At 41.2% G+C, this 22316-nt stretch overlaps 1 protein-coding gene across 1 annotated transcript in view; it reads right to left on the bottom strand.

Annotated features, from left to right (window-relative positions):
* FHOD3 (formin homology 2 domain containing 3) overlaps nucleotides 1–22316 on the bottom strand; it is a 371022-nt gene that overhangs the window by 52079 nt on the left and 296627 nt on the right. Inside the window, exons 20-22 of the mRNA XM_014938430.1 lie at nucleotides 17610–17903; nucleotides 13110–13999; nucleotides 6193–6351 (exon numbers count right to left, since the gene is read on the bottom strand). Coding sequence (XP_014793916.1) covers nucleotides 6193–6351; nucleotides 13110–13999; nucleotides 17610–17903 — 1343 coding nt within the window. The remainder of the gene's footprint in view (nucleotides 1–6192; nucleotides 6352–13109; nucleotides 14000–17609; nucleotides 17904–22316) is intronic.

Below are 22316 nucleotides of genomic sequence, written 5' to 3'. Positions count from 1 at the left end.
TCCGATTGATAGCATTTGTATATTGATTGATTTTGAGATGTGCTATCCATCCATGCACACATGATGAAATCTGTAACTTAGGTCATATCTAACATCAAACCAGATTTATAAACAGCTGCTTTCTCAGTATAATTTCTCTATACTTGTCTAAAAGAGTTCGTAAAAAAGAGAGACTGAGTCTGAAACTCATAAGAAGATGTGTTCCACAGAGTGTCCTTTGAAAAAGTAAGGCCTCCTACTGCCTTCTCCTCTCTTCAACAACAACAAGAAGCCAACACCCCCTCAGCTGAGCCAGGGCAGCTCGTAAATAGGATGATACGAACATCCATACATGGAGAGTTCAGCAATAGCCATGTGATAGATGTAAAAATGCTTCCGATGCATTTTTGAAGGCTAACACACCAGCAGTATTCTCAATTGCCTCCTACAAATAACTAGGACTTCTGGCAGCTACCCAGGGATCCCACAAGTATTTTGTGGTGGTGCAGGGCCTTCACTCCAGAGATTTTGCACTGCTTTCGGGCATTTTAAAGAAAGCAATGAAACGGAAAGCTTTATTTCCAAAGGGACTCTCCTCCTCCTCAAGCTTTATGTAAACACCACAACCCAGATGGAGCTGACAAAAAGCATTTGCGTCCAAGTACTGCAAGGCTGCCGTGCTGCTTTCTGTACTATGTGAAACAGAGAATGCCAAGCAAAAAAGCCTTTACTTGTGTGGTGCCAGCTGCTGAGGATCACCCCTGCTGCTGAAAGCCCTGCCTTGATGGGACCAGAGCTGCTGGCAGATCTCACACCATCCAGGGTGCAACTGCCCCATAACAATAACCTACTCACCGCCACTTCTAATCTGCTCAGGCAACTAATTCTGGTCCTGCTGGTCATCATCCTCAGTGTGCCCCTGAGCAAGTGGTAAAATGCTCCTGTTCTTGATTTCCACTCTATGACTAATTTGAGCCATTTCTTCAGCACTCAAAACTGATGAGTACACCATCTGCCAGTTTATTATTGTTATTTTTTAAAATTTTATTATTTTTTCAAATGTCGCTGCAAGTAAAAGTAGCATAAAAACACAGCAGGGCAGAAGGCTACTGGCACTTGATGTGACCATTAAATCACAAATAGCTTTGTATCTAATCATTAGTTCATAATGCTCTCCCCAGTTAAGCATTCTTCAGGCCAATTAAAGAATTGGTTATCAACAAACCCTATGCTCATATCCTCTAATATGTGTGATACACTTATTTCACCTCCAAGCACTCTCATGCAACTGTTTGGGCCGGAGACTAACATTCTGAGGAAAACCAGTGCATCCATCTTTTCATGGAGAAAAAGTAATTGTTGGAGATCCTGTTCATGTGACATAATGGATCTTTATTATTCTGCTCCTGGACTGCTGGATCCAGCCATTTGCTTGAACTTTCAGTGAAGGGATTAAACTGCTTATTTCCTAAACTCAGCCATCCTGACCTACAATCTCCAAAAATTTCTAAGAGGAAAGCCTTACAAGGTTCATGGGAGAAAATGTATAAACCCCATATGCCTGAGGGTTACGAGCCTCAGTGAGGGATGCAAGAAAGCACCTAACCAGAGACTGGGAATAGCCTGGAGCCTCTGTGGAAATTAGTTGCTGTGGAAATTAGGTGCTCTAAGTTATCTCTTTCAAGAGATAATGGGGCTTCTCAGTGACGATGAGGTTGTAGGAGCGCCTTGGCTTTCTTATTTGGTTTCAGCTGATTTTACCAGGTGAACAGGAGCCTGAACAGAACCAGTAAACTAAGTATCTGGTTGTTGTTGGGCCCAAAGCTTTCTGTGGCTCCAGGCCCACAAATTTGTAAGTTGCATAACCAAATACACGTTAGTGGGTATTTCATCAGATATTTGACAGGCCTTGGCAGGTGATTCAGCTCCAAAAAGGCTCTCACACTTCAGTATTCAGGCAGGTATTAACGAGACACATCAGTGGTTTGTGTTACCTGCAGAAACTCTAATAAAATATAAAAACATATGAAGGCCAGGACTCCACAGTAAGTGAGGCCGCCTGCACTATTTTTATTTCAACTCTTCCAAAAATGATCCAATTCTGAGAAGGAACTGCATCTAAAATGCTTGACAGCCACCCCTGTAAACCAGGAAGTGACAGCCGTTGCCTCGGACAGACCAGTCCACTTCCTCAGGTCTCTACTGAAATGCATGAACATTCCATTGCTGGTCACAGAAACTGTAGAATACATTTTAGTTTGCTGCAAGGAGTGAAAGTGTAGCTTTTTTTCTTTAAATAAAGTCTGAAACTCCTTAGGGCAGTTATACACTGACTGTGGGTGTACGGCCAGCAAGGCACCACAGAGCCCATTCTTTCTTCTGTCTACGCTTGTGACAAGAGGCGTTCTTTCAGGTCATGCAAGCGAGCGTAACTTGAAACATCCCACCGCACTTTTACAAAGCACTAGCTAAACAAATTGGAAACTGCAAATGCCCCAACGTACCCAGACAACTATCAGAACAAAAACTTAAATACCTTGATTGTTTCTAAAAAATCATGTTTTGTTTTTTGTTTATGCATGTCACCATCTATCTTTTTAACATTAGGCTCTCATTTCTTACCCCTTTTTACATCTCAGGGCTACCTAGCCACATATGGACTTCAAAGTACTTAAAAAATATGGGTAAGGAGGGTCTAGCATACCTGGAGAGTTTTTTAATTTCAACTAGTTTTACTAAAAGCTATACCTACCAATGCAATCAATATTGTGCAGCATCACAAAGCTATATTGCAAAGCACAAAGCAACCCACCTTAATTTTCTCACAGCTTTACCCTAATGTTACACTGCTAAATTAATCATACCCGTTGGTATAATTTGATTTCAGTGCACGTTCCCTTACTAAGTAGCCCTTTACAGAGGGACCCACTCATTTCCTTTACTAAAGACAAGCAGCAAGGACTCCATTCTTGCAGTTGCCCATGATACACTTCAATAAAATTAGGCGCCAGAGTTTTAAGCTCGCCTCTTCTGCTTAGCTCACAGAAAGCCCTCATCCATGCTAAGCAGGCAGTTCTTTATCCTGCAGCAAGCTCCAAGTTGTTTGAACACAATGAATGCCAAGCTTTCAAAGAAAGGAAAACACAACCACTTTGGCAAACGTAAGGTGGCAAAATTTTTTTAACTGAATTGACGCATGCTTGCAGACACACATCGTGCCTGCTTTGCATACCAAATGGACTACATCTGCCTTTCTAGCACCATGCCCCATTTTCTGCCCTTTTTCACAGCTCAGGGGTACCTAATCACTTCAAACACAGGACCTAAAATTACACACCATACTTAGGTATGGATTACTAAGAAGAGTGAAATGTCACAAGCAAAGCAGCAGAATGTAGGACAGTACTGGAGGGTTTACTGGGTCACAATGAACTTGGTGATGATGGGTTGGGCTATCACAAACTTCCAGCCTGCCATTGCATCATTCCTTGTTGCTAGCACTACTTTAGTCCACTGTCCTTAAAGGTATTGCTAAGGTGAGTTTTGAGATACCACTTAATCTGAATTCATCCACCAAGGCATAGAACTAAAGCCACATGCACACTAACATTACAGTGACAGTGCTCCTCAGTGAAAGGCATAGCACAGAGCTCACCGCCACGGCAACGGATGGCTCAGGTGACTTTTTACCCTGTTGGAGCTGTGCTCCGTGTTGGATGCACTAAAAGCTGAAAATGATCCTAAATTATAGCTTCTCTGCAATTTTAACAGTGAATGTTATGTCCTCACCGCACACATTACATCTCTTCTCCTGCTTTTCTTACATCTCTCTCTTCTGCTTACTAGCCATGACATCTCTTCTAGACAATTAACTTCACAGAAAGGCTTTTGAGTACCCACTGCAATACAGTTTTTTAATTAGACCAACTGCATCATTTTTTTTCCCCAAACCTCATTCAACTCACAGGTTAGCTATAAAGTATACTACATAGCAAACAATTTTCTTTATTCTCTTCCTTTCTAAATAAATGAAGCTGATGCTTACACTATTATTGATTCATTCATAATAACTACTAATTATTTCCTAATATTTAGGAACTGTAGATATGAACCAGAAAACTTTCTAAAAATCTAGACTGAAAAGACAACGCCTGTTCCCTCTGAGCTAACTCTAAGGTTAAAGCCAGTGAACAGATGGATACAGCGGAGAACAGAAACAGGAAAAAAAGCTTGTTTACACTGTAGATCAAAAGGGCAGTACGGAAAACAGGCAGGGCTCTGCTGAAAACAGTGGGCATCACAATGATGTATTTCTGTACCTCTCTGTGCACCTCTTGGACAACTCTGCATGGCTTAATCCAGTCCTCTATCTCGCTATCAATGTCTGTCTGACTCTGTAACAATGTACTATAAGAAAAATCTGTGAACTGGGGATTGGGGAAGGGAATCTGAACTCAGTGCAGGGTTTTACCTGGTAAGACGTAAATAAATAGGGATCATTCAGAAAAAAAAGCTCTTCTCTCCATGAACATCATCCTTCCCAACTAATGAAGGCTTCATACCTCAAGATAAGAAGTACCTGTTCTCTATTCCACTTCTCCTTTCTCTTGATTTCAAATATCTGAACTATCACATCAGGATTACCCACATCCTTAGCTTCAAGCTGTGTACACAGAACTCAAGAAATGCCACTGTCTTTAGCACTGGGAAAGTATGTTAACTGTGTATCATTTCTTGATTTCTGAATTTTTCAATTTGAAAGCTACCTGCATATATATTTTAAATGAAATTATGGGTTTCTGGCAGCTAATGGAAAGGCCACCCAAAGGAGGGTGTGGTGGTACAAGGCACTCACAGTTGTGGACACCACAGGTGGTTGGCAGATGGGCAGCCCAGCTACAGATGTTTGGCACTGGAAAGGGTGAGCAGTGCAGAGCAGCTGAACTTCTGTTAAACGTGCCAGAGAAGGACACAATTTAAAGGAGATGAAACATGGAAGATAATGAAGCTGTATCTTTATCAGCCATTTTATGTTGGACTTCGTATGGAACCACTGCCTACAGCACTGAGATCTAACTGGTGGTCTGTGAGTTGGGCTTGGCTGAAGGGGTACTTCTCTCCAACTTTTTAAAGCTCAGTACTGCAAACTGCAGTGGTGGGTGCATGGGCTGGGTCATGAAAAATTACTTTTTAAGTTGATTTGTCACCCTCATAATTTCAGTAAGTTACATATATCGCAAATAAATAATATAGCCTTGGGAAGAAACTATATTCTAGTAGAGATAAATCAGGCCTTGCCTCTAGTTAGAACAATCTTTTGCCTTTAGCATTTCTTTTGCATGTAACTGTTGGCAACTCCATTTCCATTCCAGCCAGCTTTTCTCATTTTCTTCTGTAGTCAGCACAGTGAAGGTGGAAAGGGGGAAATAATGAAACACAGCGCCAAACCGCTGAAAGGTGACTGCAGCTCAGCCACTGGTTGAGATTTCTAGCTGTGCAGATTACTCTTACTATGATATAGGGTTATTAAAAAAAAAAAAAAAAAAAAGATTTGAAATGAATACAACCACAATGAAAAAAACCAGGGGGAACAGCAAGCTTCTTTTACACTTCACAGAAGAAAAATGTTTTGATAAAAAATATAATAAACAGAGCTCATCTTGGATCTCAGTAGGAATATCTGCAAAGTCAAACATGTAATGGTAAAAATTACATCATTTGTAATCTTTATACCAACTGCTTTTCTTCAAACAACAGTAACACAGAAATGCTATTTTGAGCAGAGCTAGTCACTGTATTTGTTTTCCATTAGATATACAATCTAGAGCCACTCCAACAGCTAGCTGGGCATGAACTTTATTAAACCCTGTACCAGTTACATCAGCCCTAGTAACTCACTGCCTATTCTTGCTGCTCACAATATGTCAGTCAAGATTCAGAGGAACAGAAAATCTTGACAGGAATTAACACACTATTGTTACTCAGACACTAAGCAAGCAGGGAACCCATGTTTACTGAGTATGCCCCACCTCAAATGAACGCTACACACTTCTGAGCGCACTGCATTGATTTGACAAGTTTCAACACTCAGTCGTGATATAATGCATTCCCTTTTCCCTCTTCCATCAAAAGTCTGGCCTGTAGCATGCGTAACATCGGAAAAAAGGAAACATTGAAAATGCAAACTTGAAGACATTGACTATTCTTTCTTACCTCTATTCCTTCCTTGTTTAAGGCATATTCGTCAAAGTTCAAAATAGCAGTCTTGATGGTCCGGGGAGGGGGCAACACAGTCAAGCCAATATTAATAGCGTTGCTTCGTTTTGAGTCTAATACAATGATCTCCTGTCGCTTCCCATCTGCAGCAGTTTTCTTGGTAAAGAAGAGAACAAGAATATTATTCCTCCAGCCTGTTTTATAAAGAAAAAGTCATTCCTTTCACTAATGACTTCCCCTACTCAATGGTGCTGACACTGAATGTAAATCTAATTCATTTATAGTCATCCAAAAAAACTGAATTCTTCTACCACATCCTTGCTGGTATCAGCATGAGCTGCCAGGATTTAACCAGAGAGCTGAACGCGGTCTCATGCCGTGCAAAGTTGAGCTTGCCTGAGACACAGGAGTCCCCATGAGGGCTGGGAATGCTGCAGTTCGGAGCAGGATTTGGTCTGAAAAAAGCCTGAAGCTGTCTCTGCCAGGGGAGAGCTCTGTTGTGTGGTAGGACCAGCTGGCACAGGGCTGTCAGGGGAGCAGTCAGGCAGCTGATGAGCTACGGGCCTCAGTTCCCCCTTGGAGGCATCAACTCAGAGTAGCCACAGACCCTTTCTCCTGTGTGGCTGGCTGGGAGATGGAGAGGGTGGTTCCCACCTGCCTGCCAGCACTCTCCTGTGTTCTAAATCCACCTTAGGCACTGGCAAAGGAGCTGTAGAGGCCTTTCTGGAGACACTGGCAGAGTTTCCTGACCTCTGGCTGCCAGAGGAAGGGTATTCTACCTTGCTGCTCATTATATGTCTGTCAAGTCCTTCACAGGTGACAAACAATTTCAACCCTTCCGCTTTTTTTGAAGTTTTATTTGAGACTAGACATAATCTTTGGACCTTACCTCCTGTATAAACTACAATATAAATAATAATAATGAAAGCACAAAGAACTAACAACACAAGCTTTCAATTTCATTCTAGAGAAGAACCAAGAAATCTCTTCCTCTCTCTCCTCATCCTTATAGTGGCAAAATGCAAACCAACTAGGCAAGGTGACTCACAAACCATTTATATGGCATAATGCAGCATTGAACGTGGTCTTTGCTTTTATGCCCCAGCACGCCTCTCTTTCTCTCATTATCCCATGCTAAAAGATGTCTCTTTGGCATCTCTATATGTCATATAACAGGCAGCTGCAAGAGGAGAGGACTCTGTTCCTCATATGCAGGGTTATTTTCCTCCCTATCCATATACATGAACTTTGGAAACATGTTTTCTCTGTTTCCCCTTCCTTTGCCCTACCAGAGATGGGGTGAGGGATGCTGCCTAGCACAGGAGCGCAGGGAGAAGACCAGCACATTGATGGAAGCAAGCACAGACATGCTTCACTGTGTATAAACCCATCTTTCAGCAAGGCCCAGGGTGCAGAGATGTGACTGTGACCTCCCTGTAGAGCCTGTTACCTGGACTGTGTTTAGGGGCTCTGGCAGCAGCAGCCTTAAGCACAGATGTGCCTCAAATGGGCAAAGAGAGAGACTAAGCAATCCCTCTTTCCAGGCTGCAGCGTGGCAGCCCACACAACTGTACAGAACGGGGAATCACCCGTGTTGCCTACAGCAGTAGTGCCTCTTGCATCTCTTGTGGATTTGGGGGAAAGCCAAGAGATTTGGAGATCGTAACTTACTGCCCCAGCCCCGATCTGCGCTCAGGATTGCTTTTTAGACCGCAAAGCTTTGTTCTCCACTTCCTTTGGGTCTGAACCACAGCCACCACCGAGGCAAAAAATGCCCTCCTGCCAGGTCTACATGCTGCTTCTGCATTGAAGAACTAAATTAGTAAATACAACTTTATCGAAGTACCTCCAGCTGTGGGTCAGCCCATAATGGGAACGCAGTTGTATCATTACAAAGATGCCTTTTTTTGCTGGCATAGCTCAGCCCCTTGCCTGCGCAGGAGGAGGTGTGCCCACCCATCCCAGCAGCCTGCCCAGCAGGCGTGCAGCCCCACAGCCCTTTCATCATACCAACACAATTAATGTGGTGGGATGCAACTTCTGGGTGCAGACAACACTGAAGACAAGTGCAGTTTACAGGAGTTGTGGACTACCATATGTGCGTGATCTGTGAATGTAGTAAGAGGGTTGGTTTTTTTAAACTTAAAAAGAAACAACAGTTTTGCAGTAAACAGGATAAATTTTAGGACAGCAAATATTTGTTTTCCATTTTTATATATCCGTTCTGTCAGAACTGCTCTCTTCTTAACACCTTGAAGCCTTCTTGAATTTTCCTTTCTTTGAGTAAGGGAGTCCTCCTTTTTGTGGGGAGCTACCTGAAGGATCCCAAGATGCAGCTTCTTCTTTAAAGCAGTCAATTTTACTTCCAGGGCTATTAATCACATTTTCAGGACCACAGTTAGTGGCCAAGACCACATAAAAACATGCAGGGCTCACCAGAGACTGCTTCCTCTTGAGCCTGTATTGTACTAAGCCTCTTTTAAACCACCACATTTTACCTTGTCCTTTGCAGCACAGAATTACACAGCTCCAAAGAATTTAAGCAGAAGGGAAAAGGCTGGGGGAAAGGAGTTATATTTAGGTTTCCCACATGTGGTATGGGTAAGTAAGCCTCAGATTTGCAGCTCTGTTTTTAGGCTCCTAAGTTTGACAAGAGAGACATATTCATTTAGGGGATATACGATGCTGACTGCTGGGATGATTGCGATTGCAACAGTGCGCCTGCTCCTTCGCAATGAGTTATGAGAGACAGATGAGCTGTATAGGGCATGTGAGCACGTACGTATTTTCCAGAGCTATAACTGCGTATGGGGTATAAAACTTTGGGGTAAGTAACTCTTTTAAAAAACAGGGGCAGAAGAGATTTTAAATTCATTCTGGGGACGATGTCTGAGTTACAAAGAAATCCTTTCCAAATGAATAAAAAGATGAAGAAAAGACAAAGATTTTACTACCATGAGCTTTATTACCCTACCGCTAGGAAAAGAATTCCTTTTTGTCTGCAAAGAAATTGCACGTGTGTAAGTCTCTGGCTACAACTATTAATTTCTATTAGAATATTAGGTGACCAGACTGTGCTTTATAAGTTCATTAACAGAGAATGACTTCAAATGCTTGAGGGAACAGTGCACTAGTGCACTTGATTTTATATTTTAATGTGTCAGTATGTAACGTAAGCCCTAAACTTCTGAATATTACATTATAAAATGTAAATAAAAAATTAATTCCAGAATACAAATATATGAGGTGGTATAATCTGTGGGAAGCAAATGTTCCTGCAATATTATAATAATTACAGTGAATTCAAATCTTTACAAGATCTAACTGGTCAGATTCTGTTGCCTCTATCGAAGGCTGTGTAGTCTAGACAGGTTATTCAAAAACAGTTAACAACCCACGGAAGGTGATTTGCAGTCTGATAAGCACATAGTCTAAAGCACGGCTCTTTGCTTTAACTGATATGAGAGGCAGCAAAATTTAAATCCCTTTCCCAGTGGTCATACAAATAAGTAATTATATGTGAGCATCAACTCAGAAATATCTCCTGCATTTAAACTTGCAGAACAATCTGCATCATCAGTACAGAACAAAATGGGCTATCCCTTAATAGTGAGATGGCAGTTTTTAAATTTCTATCGCAATTAGCAAGGATTTAGCACTGGGGATCTAAAATGGAATCACTCAGCTGCCATTGACTTTGTCCAGGATATATGATTCTTTTTTAAAAAGAAATTCTGATCACTTTTATGGCTTGCCTTGGCATTTATTCAAATTGCAACAAATGTTTTCAAAAAGAATATGAGTCTAGGCGTGCATGAAAACACATTCCTTAATTTTTCACTCCTACAAGTTTTTATGTCTGTGGGCACACGATGGATTACTATATCCCACAGGGTATAGATGAATCAGCAAAATGATATATTCAAACGACATGCAGAACCAAGTGGATGGCAGGAGGGCCGAACCTTTTGATTCAGCAGTGTCTGTGTGTTTTCATTTCTCTTCACAGAAAAATAAACACTTTGAAGTACTTTGCCAAAATACCTGCTTTGTTTGGCTGAGTGAGAAGGAAAGAAATTCTAGACTGGCTTAGAGGGGATACCTGATCACTCCCTTTCTATTTGCACACAGAATGTCGTGTTCCTCTACTGCAGAAAATAAATGTTCTGCAACTAAAGGTGCTCTGCTAACTATAATCAATACGCAAGTTGTCCAGTGTGGCATAAGTTTTCCTAAAGTCAAGAATCTCCCCTCCCAGACTTCCCCCTCAAACTCCCATATTATATCCTACAATTTAAAATCCACTTTATTTTATTGCAATCTATTGTGTTTAATGAAAAACTTCTCATGAGCCAGGAAGTAGCTGTTTATAGCTGTGTGTTGTGGAAATCACAGTGAGGGATTAGAAACTGGAGTAAAATTGGTTACAGCTGTATGAAAGAGCATATGCACAAGCCAAGCTCCCCCCAACACGCCCTGACTTCGCTTCTCCTCTCATCCTTCTGGACTGTTCCTTTTCCATGCACCTGCTTCCATCTACTGCTATGAAATCTGGAGATCTGACTTTTGATTTGTTGCTCTGTGCTCTTTTTTCAGCTGAACCAACTGAGCTGTGAGTCAGACTTTACGATATTATAGAATAAACCTGTTTTGGATTGCAGCCATTGGACAGGAGAAACGAGACACAACGGGGAATGTACTCCCTGGAAATAAACCAAGCAGTCTGGAAAAAGCGAGAGCTATCCTAATTTGAGTGCGATCTTCGTACCAAACCTCAAGTCTTTTATGGATTCAGTGGTCTGCTTAATTAATCCTACTCTCACTTGATCTAAGGACCATTCCTACCCTGGAAGATTTGCTGGTATTCACCAAAACCAGGCATCACTCTCAGAAGTCCGAGTAGACCTCTACTATGGTACTCCCTGGTCACCACTGTCTTCTCTACAGAGACAATGAGACTTCTATGTCTGTGTTACGGGACAGGCTGGAAAGAGAGCCAAAAGTATAACGTCTCATGCAGAGAGCAGTTATTAGTCTCCAAGAGGAAAGCAGTCACCTAAATCATTCCTCAGACTTGCACTAATTTCAAAGAAACCTGCTCACTCATCTTCCAGCCAGAAGCCAAAAGCTGTGCCAAAGCATCAGGCAGCCCAGGAAGGTTTGGGAAGCAAGCGTGAGGGGAGGGAGGAGAAATGGCCAAAAGTAGTTTGGGAATGTGCACAGGAAATGACTGGAAAAGTAAACAAGTCAAAATTTCAACAATTCAACATTTTATCAAAAATTTTTTGATGAGAATAAGAGATTTACAAATCAGCCAGACTGATCCATTACAATACTGGCATTTAGCACAAAGCTAAATTTTGGAAATGGCAAATATGTCATAATTCCACATTCAATTCGAGGAATTAAATGTTTTATGGATCTAAGAAAACTCTCTCATTCCTTCCATCTATGAACCATCTGTGGCAGATATGTATTTACAGGGAGAGAGATGAGGAGTAACACACCATGACGTCACCAGCATTCCTTCCTCAGCAGAAAAGGAATTAGAGAGAGAAATTAATCTCAGCATTGGCCAAATGAATGATCAGCTGAATGTGTTTTTAGGGCTGCTATGCCATATGCTTCACATCTACGTGCATCTGTGTCACAAAAAATTCAGCTAAGAACAGCGATGGCAGGATCGACACTAGCCATGTATTTTTGTACCTGTTTGCTAGGTGCTTACCGAGGGGCTTGTTTTTTCAAATTGCAATGTTTCCACTTGGCCAAGAAGAGCAAGAATGACTACTAGAAAATTTGGAGTTAATAACCCAAACGAATGACACAGAGAACTTTTAACGTGAGACATCCAGTCTCCCCAGATTACGAGCAAACAATAATATATATGATACATAATATATATAACAACTTTTGGTAGCCAAAGAGAAGTAAAATATTCAAGGTACTGTCTGTAATTTTTATGTCACTATAAAACATATAGGCATACATAGAAAACATAAAAGCGATTTATTTAAGTAAGAGAGATGGACATCTTTTACTAGCATTTTAACTGGAAAGAATATTGTTTGCCTGGTACCAATTATTCTGTTTAGAAGAAAAAGAGTTCATGTAGCCACGAAAACCAAATGTTCGAGCTAATAACTTTTTTAATGCTACTTCAAATTCCTACTAAATGTAACTATAAAAGACTTCCTTTTGTTGTCGAGTCTAATGTTAAACAGCCATGTCACCAGACTTTGTGAATTTATTTTATGACAACGCTCCTAAGGAAGAGGGAATCCTAGTTACAGAGGTATTTCCTGTGCCAGCTTCTATCCTAAAATTTGGATGGCCACATTGTATAAATTAAGGATTTAAAATAGGCCTGTTCACCAGTATAAAACAAAAACCCAACACCCCTGCACCGTTTAGCTGTAAACTTGGTCCAGCTGATAAATCGATCCTTCAGAACAAAGCACATGTGTAGGCTCTTTGCAGCAGATCCAGTTTGATATTCTAACCTTTCCACATAATGATTAGGAAAATATTACCAAGTGAAGTACTGTCAAATACACAGATATGAATCATCACACCGTGACCTTTATATGAATGTAACAGAAAATATTTTACATTTCAGATTTCAGTTTGGCACCTAGCTACCAACAACCTAATGTAAAATCTGTTGATATTCCCCACCTGAAGTGATATCCCAAAACCAGTAGACCTGAGATAAGAGGGCAGCTTGGCACATACAGCACCCTAGCTTCATCTCCCAGATTCAGACTATGGAATACTTTCCATCATAGATCAAGCTAGAAACACATCCAGTAATTTCCACTGTTTTCATATAAATGACATAAATCACCTAGATCTAAGTCAGAATGAATACCAATACAATAGCAAAATAATAGCAAGCTGAATACAAACTGTACCTTCGTGACAGGCAGTTCCTTGGATTTAGACTCAAAGAGATGCTCCAGTTTGGAAGTGTCCACCTTAATGGGTTCCAGTTTCGACCACAGGAATTCTCTGCAGCGTTTGTTGTTTTTACACTGCCACTCAAATGGCCGTACCTCGTTCCAAAACAGACGGATGGTTTTCTTCTTCTTTATAAATGCTGGCTGACCCCTAGAAACCTGGGGTGACCCTAAACCCTGAGGAGTGCTGAACAGTGGAGGAGGAGCCAATAAATTAGCAGAGGGTGGAGGTGGAGGCGGGCATCCAAACAGCGGGGGAGGTGGTGGAGGAGGCAAACCCAGAAAAGAAGGTGGAGGTGGAGGAGGGGGAGCAAGGGAGTCCCCAGGACCCATATCCATGTCCAACACATCTACATCATCCTCCTCCCCCAAGTCTGTAAAATCCATGTCTTTGATTTTAAGTTCTCTAGGATTAGCCATGAGCTGATCCCAGATGTAGTCAGATTCCTTCTTTGGCTGTGCTGGTGTTTTCTCGGAGACCTGTTCACTGATTTCATCTTCAGGCATGGCCGTCCCCTTGGCCAGCTCACCACTGTTGAATTTTTCTGCAAAGGCTTTCACGCTGCCTTGGTTGTCCAAATTTCCGATCTCCATCTTTTTGACACTTTCGTCTTTGGCCTGCTTTGTGGCCTGAAGGATAGAGATCCTACTGGCTAGACTAGTGAGTGACTCCTCGCTTTCCTCCGTCTCCTTCTTTTCCTCCTTCGCCTCCAGCTCTTTCTCCTCTTCATCCTTGGGCTTTTTGTTATGCGCATACAACATGTCCAGCATAAACCGCTTGTTGTTAAGGATGTTGCTGCACTGCTCATTCACACCAGCATCCTGAACGGTCTGCAACCACGGACCTGCAATCACACACACACATAGATGGGAAGAGTCAAAGGGAAGGAACCAGAGCACCAAGAAGAGTCTTCAACCCACTGGAAAAAATATTGGGGGACACATGCACAATTAGTCTGAAACTGGGCAAGCAGTAGCTTTGAAAATTTTAAAATAAGTGACAGTGCTGACATATGGCCCAATCTTGATGGGCTGGGAGCAATTATCACAAAAAGGAATGGGAACAGAAAATAATCAGTGTAGCTCATGAGGGACTGTGTAACTGTCAGGATTTCAAGGTTCAGGTTCATCCTGAAATCTGTAAGTTTTCATGTTTGTAGTTACTACCTCAGCTCAATTATACAGTGCATAAATGCTCAGAACCTTTAGTAATCCAGAATGAGGCTTAACCTTAACCTTAAGAGGTTATCGTTGTACTTTTCACCTGGCCATACACTGAAATGACCCCAGCAAAACTTCCTTATAAAAGACATCTTCCCTGGCTGATGTAAAGGTGAACATCCCTCCCTCCCTGCTGTCTAGGGGAGGACAGCTTTCACGGTTGACTGTTCTTCAGACCTCCAGGCTGGGTACCTGGGTCACCTTGACAATGGACTATTTGAATCCCAGAGCAGGTTGCATACCCAGGATACAGCTCTCAGGGTAACTCAGTGAGTATAAGCAGAAGCAAGATTTTTAAAGCTACTTCTAGGAATATGAGCACCTTTATAAAAGATTTTTCAGCATGCTGTTCATCAACCACTGTTACCCTCCCTGTAATGCATGACAGCATTGAAAACCTAATGGCCTTCTTCCCACTTCACAATCACTTAACATGTCACTGTAACGGAGCTTCATCTTTCTGACTACTGCTTTTCTCAACAATAATCTGCAAAATAACAGGTTAGAGATAGCACCATAAATAACAACCTATAGCAGTGAAATTGTAAAAATAAATGATGTAAGCATCTCTTTGACTACATTTCCCTGAACATAATACTGCTACCCAATGTGGATAATGTGTCTAAAAATTATGGTGCTTCTTTTTCCAGCAGGCATCAGATAATTCTTCACCCTTAACTGTACTTCTTGTATGGGATTCCTTCTGTTCCCCAGAGTCTTTACACATTTTATTAATATAATTTTTATAAACTCTATTTCTTAAATATATTTTATTTTGATTGCTAGCCTGTCTTCCTTTTGGCCCCTTGTGGTTAAAGATTTTTCTTTTATACCTTTCAGTTGCCCTTTCTCTTAAATTTCCATTTTATCTTTGTTTCTCCCTTTATGCTCCCATCTTTTTCAATACTTTAGATTTTTAAACATCCTTTATGACTTCCCTCATCAATGGAATTGCTTTCTTACCATAACATCTAGCCCTCTGCTCTAAGAAGGTGTTCCCTCAGTGAGATCCACATCCAGGATCCACAACTGCCCCCCTCCTCTTTGAAGTACCATCACATCAAAATGTAGGCTGGGCCTCACAAGACAAAGCATTTGGACAACAATGACTCTCCCACTGATTTTGGATCAATCTCTAAACCCCATTTTAAAATGAGTCCAGAGGTTTGATCCCAGACAAAGGAAAGACATTTTTTCAGCAATGGATACAACCTCCAAAACTGTTGCCTTCTACTTTCCTGCAGGAGGCTTGACTACTTCCATTACCTGTTCATTTTTCTTCAGACTTTATCCATGGAATTGCTATTCTCACCAAGATTTGTCACCTGAGGTAGTCTCTCAGGTTTGTCTCTGAGGTAGTTTCACTAGAAAACATGACTAAACAACTCCTTCCTCACAGCATATATTTTACCCAGCTGAGGCCCCACAGAGGTTTTGCCCCTACTCCCAGCCTCTTCTTCAAAGATGTTCAAGACTGCTCCTAGCAGTCCTCCTACAAATCCCACATGACCTACTCACGCTCATTTTCACCAGCTGGCATCCTCCAAGATTTAACCCCTTTGCAAAACTGCTCAGAATTCACCCAGACACTACCTGTAAGACTCCCCAAGTCTGCCTCCATCTGCCCTAGTTGATCAAAGGCTATTGCTGGGAAGACTCTGGCTACCCTGATGGACTCTTCTGCCCTCCTCTCCACAGGCTGAAATACCAACTCTCCAAAGCTTTGAAATACCATCGGAGAAACAAGACTTGCTGGAAGACAAATTCAGCAGGATGGCTAACGAAGGGGGAGACAGGACCAAAGTCTTATTGCTTTGTCCTGAATGTGTCTGGGCAGAACCAATGGGCCACCTCATAAATGGCAAACTGCTTATCGGGAATGTGGGAATTGCTGGAGAAAGCGGTTTCATTTGCTTTCCAAATCTCCTCACCTACATGAGTCCTCCTACATAGCACAACCTAATAAATCTTTGGTAAAAAGGAAGATGAGGGGAAAAAAACCTGTAACTTGTTCTCCCTTAGTTGCACTTGGACTATGCCATAGTGTAACAACCCCCTTCACCTGTCATGCCTCCCCTCCCTTTCCTAAATATATATCCATATACATCCTTTAACAGTACAATAGAATTCTAAGTAACTCAATCTTGGTGCTGGTTGAAAAGAATATAGCTCTTAAATTAAGAATAAAATTAACTTAATGCTTCCTGGAAAAAAGAATACGATAGGGTTTAAATGTGAACAGTACGATCTGAAAATGTATCTCTGTGAGGTAATCCTTAGGATTCAGAGTTATCCCACTTCTTTCAGGAAAGAGCAAGACTATTCCATACTGTGACACAATTCTTGTTTTCTTATGTAGAATTTGGAAAACTTAGGACAATGCACTCCACCATTCAGTCCTAAGAAAACTTGGGAACCAAGTGCCCTAATTCCATTGCATTTGCTTACCTCACTATAAAAAGGGGAAAAGAGTAATTAATCAACAATGGCCAAAATCTGCCTTTTACTCCCTCCCTGTCTGGGCTGCATGACAAGCTCTGGTTGTCATGATCTCTCCAGGAAGAAAACTGCTTCTTAAGGTGTTTTCCAGGCTAGACCTTTACAGGTGCCTGGTGGCATATTTGACCAGAAACACCGGTCACTTCAGAACTCATCTTTTCCAGACAAGGTCTCCTTGTGCCTCCTCTCCACAAGCAAAAGATAGCCACAGCCCAGACTTATCTTCAGCAGCTCCCATGTATCTCTCTCTGCTTCCTGAAGCCTAACCAAGACAGGAGAACCAGAGGAAAGGAAAAAAATCCCAGCCCTTATTGCTTTATATCTTCCACTAAAAGGATGAGAAAAGGTATCTGGAATCTCATGACAAATCATGCCAGCACAGCCCCTCATTTCATTGTTTTACGTGCAGAAAACCCAAATAAATTCTCTGGAAGCTAGAGATGCGAGTCGCTACAACATGATGATTCAATAGTTAGTATATTAATCCTAGGGGAAGAAAATGGTCTCAAACCAAAGGAGACCTCATTTCATCAAGTCCTTACTGTCCCTCAAACACAGAAACCCCATTAAAGTCTGTGGATTTCCAAGCAGAAAGTAGATCAGACTCGGCCACGGTGAAGAAAGTCTTAGATAGGCGCAAAGCATTTGTTAGCTAATTAAGACAACAACAGAGCTGTTAATTTAACATTTTTTTTCCACCAGAAACCCTTCATTATTGAAAAAGCTTCACTTTACCAGTTTCATTGTCACTGGTTAACTTGTCCTCTCTCTCTTCCCTCTCTAAAGTGCTGCTTGCTGAGGATATGCTGGATGCAGAGCAGTTGTCTTTTTCATTCACTTCCTCATTCTGCCTCTCTTTTTCACTGAGTATTGCACTTTCTTCTGGCTCTCTCTCTGGTCCTTGCTCCACCTCACTCTCTGGTCCCACCTCTGTAGCCTCTATTTCCTTGGGTGTCTCCGTTCCCTGCTCGGCCTCAGCCTCCTGCTCTGGTTCTGTCTCTGTCTCTGGTTCGGGTTCACTGGCACTCACTGGTGAAGAGAACAACGGGAGAAAGAGATTCACTTAACAGCGGAGTCATCTCAGGCTCAGCCCTCTAAATGAGAGCGATGTGAAAGTTGTACTAGTGCCTTATGGAAAGAAAATAAAAAGCAAGTCCATGGCATGCTGAACATTAGGAGCAACAGACTGATGAATGTTGTGCGACGACAGCACCGCACATGAGAGCGACCTGGCAAACCCCCTCGCTTGCTGTCTGGAGCCAGCCCGCTGCTTTTATACATACTTCCACAGCTGGAGTGTTGGACTCGGATAAGGATTTGAACCAGCAGAAAATGGGCATCCCACCTGAGCATGACATTGACAACTCAGTGCCTAGACACAGCCAGGAAGGAACAGATCTTTTAAAAAACAAAAAGGAGGAAGATTGTGGCTTTTGGTTGAGTTTTCTTTGGGTTCTGGAGCATTCTTTTTTCACCTGACGAGGAACACTTCAACGAAAAAATACAAATATTAGTTTTATTAACACAGTTGAATGGCACAGTCTGGAAATGGCACTGTCACACATTTGGCTGACAAAAAACATATGTTTTTTCATGCACATTTACTTCAGAATAGCCACATCAAAACTGAACAAAGTTTCCAACTGGTTGGCATATGGCACAAATCTAGTTTCCAATTGGTTGGCATATGGTATACAACGAGCTTTTTTATCGATTGGCACACAGCAAACACTGTTGATAGTATACTTGGTTTCTTCTTCCTTGCTTTATCATTGACAGTAAAATTCATTCATCTACCTTTAGCGGATTTTGACATGCAAATATTCTCTGCATGCTGCAAAGAAACTGAAGAGCATCCACACATATTCACATCAAGCAGCTCACAATGTTCTGAAAGCTGGAATGGCCATGCAAGAGTGATGAAAATGGGCATGCATGTTAGTTGTCCATAGTCCCCAAATTCCCTGTATCTTGTAGGGTGGCTGAACTACAATGACCAAGTCATACTTTACTTTTCCCCTCTGTTAACTGCTTTTCATTACAATATTGAAAAAGAGCCTTCTGGACTCGTCTTTGGATTGCTTGCTGTACAATGAGAATGTCTTCAAGAACTATACAAATATTTGAAGGAAAAAAAGCATCCCACTGGAATGTGATCCAAACGTTTCAGTCCTCTAGAGAACAGGTAAATAGATTTATTCTGAGAATGCATAAACCAAAATAATGTAGGCCACAAAGTTTTCTTAAGACTATTTCATGTTGTGTGCCTATCCTATTTTCTGAGACACCCATACAAAGAATAATGATTTCTAATAATGCCTGTGCCTATCTTTACAATAACATTCTTTTACATTAGCTTTCACTAATGCATCTTCAGTACCACACTATTCCACTTAATTTCATATAATTTAAGTGTACTAAACTGCAAATTATATTTTGCTCCTGATTTCACTTGAGCTAAGCTTCTACACTTTCACAATTGATTCTATGTATAATTAGTTAAATAACTAGACATGCATATATATGACATAAGTGTACATGTAATATGTAATATGTTTATATAGTCCATGCACACTCAATCCCTCTAAGATATTTCAAAACACTCCCAATTAGAAGCTTACCTTATCCCTCTTCTACATAAAGAACATTTAAAAATCTAACAATACGGCAGCTCTGCATGTGCCTTGTCTCTCTAAATATATCTTACCTACGCCTGTATACTGGGCACTGCCTACAAGAAAATAAAAATTAGTGACAGCTGGCAAAAAGAAGTTGGCAGACACTCTGAATCCCAATGGTGTGTTTCTGATCACAGCTGTCAGTGTGTAGGTACAGCACAAGAGCATTTTAAAGTCAAGCCAATATTTTAATATAACTGGGATGCAAGCTTAGGAATTCTTCAGGAGGTCCTGGTACTAACATGTTACTGTAGCATGAAAGACTTGCCATGCTGCAATGGCTCATATATATAAATGTCATCAATTCATCTTTGAATAACCATAGTTTTGTACGAATTTTAAATTTTTCTCCCTAAAAAAAGAAAAAGCTGTCTTGCAATAACCAAAAAGGTCAACTCAACAGCTCAGGCAGAGATAGAATCGAACTAAAATTTGGCCAGCAATGCTATTGCTTATGGCGCTTTTTGTTGTGATGAAGCTACACTGAAGATTCAATAGGATAAAGTCAGGTGGTACATAAGAAATGGTTGAGAAAATTAGAATGTTCAAAAGAATTCTGGGTACTCTTCACACCAGAAATACTCCACACACACCAGAAAGATGTAGTATCTTAGCAGAATCTAATATACAACAAACAATAAAGAGCAACGTACTGACACAGGCTGCTCCTTTGAGTTCAAAGAGTATCAAAATCTAAGCACTTCTAGAACAAAACAGGGATATGTTGACACTCATTCTGATGGTCTCTCTATCTTTTGGGATCAGGTCAAACAACCCACCCATAACCCAAGTAATTTGCAAATAGTGAGCTAAGTCCAATAGCACTTTCCTTAAAAAGCAGTTAAAAGATCAGATCTATCAGCAAACGCTAGAACAAAGCCAGCAAGCTGCACATCTGTCTATCACTTGCAGTTCCAGTGTAATCCATTGGGCTGATATTGGTGAGAACTTCTAAAGATGTTAAAAAGTACAATTCTCAGCGAATGCTTGGTGGTCGCCTATTTGAAATGAGCTGGAACTTTCAGTCCCATATCTACTGCATTGATTTTCACACCAGTCAAAACACTACTCTAAGTGGCAACCTTGCAGGTGGCAACAAAATTAAATAACAGACCAGGCTCTGTGCCCTGTCTTCAGACTTCTGCTGGTGGAAAGTGCAAGAACTCAGGGAAGCAATGCACAGTCATTTCAAGAAGCAACAACAACAAAGCCGGAATTTGTAAGAAGTGTGATGCCGTTATAAGCAACACATTTTATTTAAAAAACCCCCACACAATTCTTACACATACACAGTTCTTAAAACCTAAATTGGGATTGCCAGATTATGTAGTAGAGTTAATCTCTTTTCACTTGTGTATACTACTTTTCACACTTCTTTCAAGGCTTAGCTTTCCCCTCCTCCACTAAAACAAATGAGTGAATTGGGGTCTTTAAATTAGCAGAAGTTTTACTTGCAATTGGATTTACCAAGAGAAGGAAAATGGAATGTGGCTTTAAGGACTAATTTTTGTATCATATGACCACTTCTTTTTCCACCAGAACTTAATCTCTAAAAATGTATTACTGGAAAAAAATGCAAAGACTTCTTGGAAGAATGAAATCTCCCAGTGATGTGTAATCTTATCACTAAAAGAGACAGTAGCAGGGTCCCTCAATAAATTTGTACAGATCTTGCCATTTTTAGAGATGGTGTAATCTGCATTTTCAAGACTTGGCCACGTAAAGCCCTAGCATCATGATCTGATTGGATGCTGGGGATAGCCCTCTTTTGAGTGAGAGGTTAGAGAGGACAGCAAGCTGCTCCCTTCTGAAAACCATGGCTACAAACTCATAATGCTATACAGGAACATGGAGGAAAATGACTTTTCTTCCAACACTCAACTATAAACGTACTCTCAAGCAGACACAAGATGTTGTGTCCTACGTACCTGCCGGTAAGACTTCAAGCCCCAGTGTTATAAACCCTCAAAGAGAACAAACACCCCTCTGGACCCACATCTAATCCACTACCAGGGTAATAGATTAGGCAACCACATCTTCATCTGTTTTCTCTGTTCTCTACTTGGACCTTGGAGATACAAATGCTAAGTGTCTCTTGAGGAGGCATACAATAAGTCTGAAGAGAGCTATATCTACACAAGCCCTCTTGGTTCAATTGTTCGGGCATTGCTTAAAGTCTTGGTTGTTATCTCACTTCACTTCCTCCAGCATGGGATTCCTCCTGCTGTGAATTCAGGAATTCACCAGTAGGAAACTTGCTCTTTCTTCATGAAGTCAGAAATGATCTTTCTTTGTCCTCCACCCCAGGTCCTCCTCTGACTTTCTGTACTATGGTTCCTTTAGATCTTCAACTGGGGCTGCAATGGCCTCAGTGTGCCCTCATGCTCTGGTGCTTCTCCATCTGCCAAGATGCTTTCACCAATCATACTCTAGGCAGTATTTGACCTTGCTTAGCTACTAATATGTTCAGAAAGTTTCCTGCTGTCCACAACATCCACTTGGGTTGGCCTGCTTACTTCCTCAAGTGCTAAAAAAGCTGCTCCTCTCAGAGAAGAGCTCATCTCCAATTCCTTTGTGGACTGACTTCAGAGATGTCTTGGTTATTGTTGGTCTCCTTTACTGCACATGTGCACTTCATAAAAAATTCTCCAACGAAATTACAATGGAGGAAGTAGCTGCTTTGAAAAAAAAAATATTAAGTTCCATTTTGCAGTTATGGGACTGCCTTCATTTCCTCTGAATGCCATACCCCAAGTTTTACAAG

The sequence above is a fragment of the Calidris pugnax genome, unplaced genomic scaffold (genome assembly GCF_001431845.1).
Source record: "Calidris pugnax isolate Ruff unplaced genomic scaffold, ASM143184v1 scaffold13, whole genome shotgun sequence".
Lineage (NCBI taxonomy): Eukaryota > Metazoa > Chordata > Aves > Charadriiformes > Scolopacidae > Calidris > Calidris pugnax.
This window is presented reverse-complemented; position numbering and strand designations above follow the sequence as displayed.